Source organism: Pleurodeles waltl, chromosome 11 (assembly GCF_031143425.1).
Source record: "Pleurodeles waltl isolate 20211129_DDA chromosome 11, aPleWal1.hap1.20221129, whole genome shotgun sequence".
NCBI lineage: Eukaryota > Metazoa > Chordata > Amphibia > Caudata > Salamandridae > Pleurodeles > Pleurodeles waltl.
The window spans coordinates 539258997-539265961 of NC_090450.1; the positions used below are offsets into that span (position 1 = coordinate 539258997).

At 41.8% G+C, this 6965-nt stretch overlaps 1 protein-coding gene across 3 annotated transcripts in view; it reads left to right on the forward strand.

Annotated features, from left to right (window-relative positions):
• The window catches only part of PHYHIP (phytanoyl-CoA 2-hydroxylase interacting protein), a 266939-nt gene extending 261272 nt beyond the window's left edge, over positions 1–5667 (forward strand). For all 3 annotated transcript variants that reach the window (XM_069213960.1, XM_069213958.1, XM_069213959.1), the window contains exon 5: positions 2944–5667. In XM_069213960.1, the coding sequence (XP_069070061.1) occupies positions 2944–3478 (535 nt within the window). In that variant the 3' untranslated portion in view covers positions 3479–5667. The remainder of the gene's footprint in view (positions 1–2943) is intronic.
• The last annotated feature ends 1298 nt before the right edge of the window (positions 5668–6965 follow it).

Below are 6965 nucleotides of genomic sequence, written 5' to 3' on the forward strand. Positions count from 1 at the left end.
TCCCTTTCCCTTACTTTCCTTGTCGTTTACCCTCTTTCTCCTTTCTAGTCTTCCTTTTTGGTGCTCACTTGTGGTATATCAGCTAATCCTATAAGTCATAGATATATCTTTATCTGTTGTGAATTTATAATGTTTTAATCCATATTTTTAATTCCTTGATAATGCCTACAAATACTCTAAGGTTCTTCTATATTATTTTTCTTTCTCTCTTACATAATGATTACATTTCCATTTTTCTTTTCCACTCTCCTTATCAAATTAATGTGAACCTAGAATTTGTTTTTTCTTTACATCCTTTTGATATTGCTTATCCTTGCTTTTGCTGTACCTGATAAGTTGATATTACTAGTAGCCTGTTTATCTCTATATTTTTTCTCTGTGTTATAGCTCTGTAGTATGTTCCTAAAATCTTAATAAAACTCCTATTGAAATAAAAAAGAAATACTGAAATTCCTCAGTTATAGTTATCTAAATGATAATTCTTGTCCTAAAGGAACTATATAACTCACACTTTCGTCATGTACTGCAAATAGCCTCACATATTACATCACTCATGACATGTTCTGTGACAAAATTGATAAATCACTGCAATGTATGAAATTACATCATTGATGACAAGACTGTGCATGGTGATTGTGCAAGTTATATTTATGTGAGATAACTATAACTAGTGAGTTTCAGGGGTTTTGTTTGTTTAAAATTGTATGTTTTAAGTGCCATTTTCTACTCAGTACATGCCTTTAACCTTTGTTTTCATGCAGGAAGGTCGTGGAACTCTGTCGTGACCTTCAAAATCCTTAATATGTGTGCAAAGGGTATTTTATTTTTTATAATACACGGTTACGCCATCACCCTCCCTCAAATCACTTAAATTGTTGTCTTGCTCTTTCATATGAAAGAGATAGCATACTTGCAGTAATGAAGCATAAAAGAAGAATCTTGTTTGAAATCAAACGGAACAACATGCAGTCAGTAATTTTTGCAAAATGATAATTTAATCGGTTTAATTTAAGTCAGATTAAAAAAAAACTAAGTGAAGAACTTCACAATGTCTAGATAAATGCAGAGATATGCTGCCTTTCCTGTAATGACCTTTAGTGTGCAAAAAATAAACGTTTCCATAAATATTGCCTTTCTGTTCATCACTGTTCCCTTTGAGAAACAAAATCAGAAGAATGAAAAGCCAGTTGCTTAGTGGCTCTGTTTAAACTACAGCTCTAATGATGCTCCATGAGTTGCTTTTAACTATAGATGCTGAGTCTGGCAGAAGGCATTATGAAGTCACAAATCAGCTTTAATAACTTATTACAGTTAAGCAGCCCTGTCATTTGGTGGCTAGTCACAAGGTGTCTGTAATGGGGAAGTTTGAAATGACAAGAATAGCATGCTCCTGTGTATTGCATATAAATAATTGCAAGGACCCAACGTTTTTCTTAGGAGCCTCTTGCTGCCACTATTATAGGATACCAAGATTACATAGGCTTCATTCCACCTCATATCTAGTTCCTCCTCTAATCTACACTTTGTCTCCTCACGCCTGTAGATTCTCTTTCATCCATTCTTTCTTCATTTGTCAGTCTGTTTGTATCTTTCTCTTCCTCCTTCGTTCTTCCTTTTTTGCCGTTCTCGGTCTTGCTCTGGGCCAAAGTCTTAAGATGAAAAGTAAATCTTGTTCCCCAAAATATAGTTTCAGTGAACACCACCATCAACCACCAGCACAACTTAAGCACCTGCAATCACGCCCTGACTCTATGAATAGAATGCACCTCATATAATATTTATTTGCTGGCGGGTCATTGACAGTTTGGTGACAATCATTCAAATATTTTTTTTCACAATTTCGATTTTATTTTCTAAGTATTCATATGTATAGTGAGAAGACTTGACATTAGTATAGCACAATCTATACCGCTTATCAGAAGAGGTTCTCTATTTTGCCAAGGTCTGTTATAGAACTCCATCAGACTCAATGCTACATTTCCTTAGGCTGCATTTACAGTGGTTCCAGAAGACCAATATAAACAATTCACATACAGGTGTCACACCACTCTTGCACCATGGCACTTCACAGAATATTTATCAAGTATGGTAACTAATGTGGTCCCAGTGCAATAAGACTCTATTATCGGACACTCTAGCTCAGATTTACTATGATTTTGCATCAGGGTTGCGTCACGTGTGTGGCACAGCCCTGAAGGGAATTAATTTTTGGTATTTACTAAGCCATGCAAAGCCACTTTGTATGCCTTTGTGTGGTTTAGTAAATACAATGTAATGCAATACAACGCATAGCGCTGCCTTGCATTACTTTGGTTTGAGTAGGCATTACATGGGTGGAGCATGGGCATCCTATGCATCCACCCATGTATTCTGACAGAAACCCAGATTTACAAAGAATTGTAAACCTGGGTTTTGGCCAAAATGGTGTGCCTACCTAACAGAGGTGAAAAAGGAGAAATATTTTTATTTCTCCCCATTCCTACCTTTTCCCTTGTCTGCTGCATTCTGCAGCACACATAGAAAGAGGACTGTGCCTCTTTGGATTAGTATCCCCACCTGCACAAAAATAATCCTGTCTGCCACGCAGGCACTCTCTCATTATGGTGCAAGGGTGCCTGTGTTGGCAGTAGGCAAACAGTGCACTAGTGCAAGGAGAAAGAGGTAATGGTGCCTATCTTTGTAAATACGGAGCATTTCTGCTCTCCCCCTTTCACTCAATGCAGCACAGCAAGTTCCCTTGCTGCACTGCACTGCGTGAAATAATAGTAAATACGCCCCTCTGAGTCTAAAAAAAATAGTTGCTATACTTTAGGATTTATTACACTTAGATTGTAAATGACTGTTATTATTATCACAATAATGACACACAGACACTATGCCTATATAAGCTTGTTGTAACCTTAAGTGTGATTTATTGTCTGTACTTCTGTCTCTACCACACAGAACAAAATTTGGTAACGTGATGCAGCCCTACGTGAAGGATAACAGTGGTAGCCATGGTTCTCCGGTCAGTGGCACCCTCCATGGGATATTCTTCAGCTGCAACACTGAGTTCAATACAGGCCAACCGCCCCAGGACTCACCCTATGGTCGCATCCGCTTCCAGGTCCCAGCCTCACGGCTCTTCAACACCAACAGCAACCTTTACTTCGCTGATCTGTACTGCATGTACACAGCTTATCACTATGTTGTTCTCGTCTTGGCACCCAAGGGCTCCTCCGGCGACCTTTTCTGCAGAGAACGCCTACCTCAGCTGGACATCTCTGAAAACCGCTTCCTGACCTGCTCTGTGGAGAATGGTGAGCTGGTTTACCGCCACGCCCAGGATGTCTTGTTGGAGGTAATCTACACAGAGCCTGTGGACCTAGCTCAGGGTGAGCTTGGAGAGATCAGTGGGCATCAGCTCATGAGCCTGTCCACAGCCAATGCCAAGAAGGACCCCAGCTGCAAGGCTTGCAACATCAGCGTTGGGCGCTAGGGAGTAGAGGTTGTGCCCATGGAGAGGATACAACTCAACATGTAGAAACCATTCTGGGAAAGAACAGCACCTATGGGGCAAAGGACACTGAAAGATTCCTGCAGACAGGAATAATGACTATGCTGCTGATGCAGATGTGGAATGTTTTCAATGACTATTGGGTGATTTGCGTAAAATGTGTGTCTGATATCCAGATGAAATGCTGTCAAGATGATCTTTGTCACGTGTGGCATTTACAGTCACTCTGGCTTTTTAGGCAACTGCACTTTGTATTTTTTGACTTGTTCTTTTGTTACTTCCATTCTAAGTATGGCCATAGAAGTTCCGCCATATAAAGCTTATATTTAATATTTTTGGCATTTGATATGGCACAGGTATAGCTCCAAAGAGAAGTTTAATACTTTCACAGAGAACATTATTTTTGGAGCAGGAGTTTCTCCAACCATGTCAATATGGCCTATCATGGGGACATTTAAGGGTGAATTTCCGAAATTAGAATGTTACTGGAAGGAGGTGGGATAATTTCATTGGGCCAGTACTAGATAACACATTGTACAGTTGGTTTTAACATATTGGCATTAGACTACAATTGCTTACAAATCGAGGCACATATACCTATAAGGTACTGTATTTTTTCCTTGAAGAGGTGGCATTGAAAGCCTGAAATGTCAGCCTCTTCTTTATGACCCACAAGCTGAGAAGACATTATTCGAGGAGACCTTGAAATCCATTACATCCACTAAATTGAATGCGAAGTCCTTATGAAAGGCAAGACCTGGATGGATTATTTACATATGACCTGGGGCCATTTGACCACTATGCATATGGTTGTACCTGCCACGTGTAAGCCAGATACCCAACATGGGGACAGAAGGTCATGTTCATGATGTTCTGTGGGCATTAATGTTATGGGTCAGCATGAAACGCATGGACATGCCAAATAGCATCAATGGTTGCTGAGACCTTCTACCTGGGCGACTGACTCTTCCAACTGACATTCCCCTTACCCCACTGCCAAGTTATGGTCTGCTATGGTTCTTTCCAAAGGGTATTAGGTTCTTTACGTTACTCTTGGCTACTCTGGAAGAAAAAGTGAGTCAATTTACTTACAGGATGAGCTTTCACATGCTAGTATCCAAGACTGGTCTTTCCCTTAAATACAACCAGCCATCTGAACTAGGGACTCCAGTTTAGAGCCACGTAGATTAGAGTAAGCTGAGCTATAAATGCGAGGGGTAGCTAAGGAGTTGGCTGTCAAGGATAAACCCTTATTTTGGGAGGGAGGAACTATGTGGATACCGAATGGCTGTATGTGCCCTAACTGTTCCCGTTCTGACTCCTTTACCTACCATGTGTGATCAAATCACTTGGTATGGAACACTTTCTAAAGTTTCACTCTAGTTCATAACAACTCTTTAAATCACTCTGGTCGTATGATCCTTTACTGGACTCTCTCCCGCTCACCCTGCCTGACGCCAAAGTCCCTAGTGTCACTATACGTCTGTGCTTGGACTGTCTGTGGTGAAGAGAGTAGGAGGACGGCAATCCCACAGGCAAGGGGTGGAGGTTAACGAAAAATCAGTGGCACGCTGAGAGAGTTTCTTAGTTTAGGAGATAGGCACTGGCTTCTTCTCTGGGTGAATCTCTGGTCGGGGGTTTAGTGTTACTTTCTGGTGGGTGATGTGAGAAGGCACACAAAGTGTTGTTGAAACGTTTAGGGCTTTATTGGTCCAGCAGTTTACAGTTTTGAAACGTCAAGCTATACGTGGGTTTACCTGTAAACCATTCAATTTTTCGACCACTTAATGCCCAAAATAAGATGAACTGTTTTGTTGGGTAACCATTGGGAGATGATACAATTAGTATCCAAGGCGGGCAGGAACACAATAGATGTGAAACCTTCTGCAGGATGACTGTGACTGGTGGGACAATACTTGTGTCATGGCGTGGAACAAACACTCTTTCTCTGCTCCTGTCGTTTGCAGTGTTTTTTCGTGCACGTGCCTGTGTCCTAGTGTCTATGCATGCCCTAGTATAGGGAGAAAGCGGTGCCAGTTCTTTCCTCCTGGCACACACCGACACACACACACCATTGAACACACAGAAATATACTTGAGCTGCTGTTTTTAAGAATTGGACAATAATTGTTTTACCGCTTGTTATATAACAAATATACTTTTGAAAAATAATTTCTTGGTTTTTTCGTGTATTACTTCTTGGCGAAGGCAGAAGGGTAATTTCTCAGTTTGGTGACGAAAAGCTATTCATTAAGTGGAGAATGCACCCAGGGGACAAGAAACTCCTCATCCACTGTCAAGGGCCACTTTACCAGCAGTCAGATCTGATGATACACTTCTCTCACCTTTCATTCCATTTTGTGCACCTTCACCTCCAAACTCCATGCTTGAAAACACAAAGCGACTACAAGTAATTGGCTGGTTTTCTATCCTGACTATGGATGATACTTGGCACAGTGCTTTATTATGCAGTATGTGGTTATGGTGACCATAACATTAACAACATTTCTTGGGAATCTCAAATAGTGTAAGCACTGGTCCTCAATGTATAGGTAAATGTTCCTGGAAGTGACATGTTCAAACACTATTCACCTTCCTCAGCGGTCAACATAACAGTCTCACTAATGCGCTTGGGATCCACCCTTGAACTAAGCCTTTCTATAGAATATCCATACTAAACCCTTACTTGTATGCTCCTCTAAAAAACGGCTAGATGTCTTCCTTAATCCATGGTCCACGACCTAGTTTCTTGCCTGGTCCATGCTCTTCTGATCAACCTGCCGCTCCCCATCCCATCACCCTGCTCTTACCCTGGTCTCTGCTCCTCTATTTATCCCAGGGCTCCTTTTTGGACACTGTACCTCTGATAAAGCTCCAGGTTTCTCCCTCGGTCTCATTCACAAACACTTCAAGCTTCTTTCTTTGCAGTGCCACTCTGATAAACCAGAGCGTGACCTTCCAAAAAATCCTCTGGGCTTCCCCCTTAGTTGGTGACCCTGATTGAGAAAACGTCCATGCTCTTCATTAGGTCCTGCACTTGTGATTAGCAGCTTAGGCACACCCCGTTTTTGCTTCCCTCGCCCCCAGTAAACACCTAATTAGATTCTCAGGGTCTGCTCCGTTGACAAATTGCAAGTGTTTTCCCAAGGTTAACTTTAGCAACACAAAAATATGATGGACGGAGTGCTGAAACTTTTCAAACACTCACCCCAGTCACAGATCTGGGTTTAATCCACTGTTCTTTTGCTCACCATGCCACCCAGTTTGGACCTAGCCATATGCAAATCAGCCTTGAGCCTGTTCCCCATGGGAACAGTCCAGCCTGAACTGCTAGGACAGGTCCTCCCTGGACCAGAAACAAGCATCCTGGGACCGGTTTCAGGGTATCACTCTTCATCAGCCAGGCAAGCTTGAATCCAGTGGCACAGTGAGCAAGGGACCCACGTCTGGGCATACCCTTCCCACTTAGG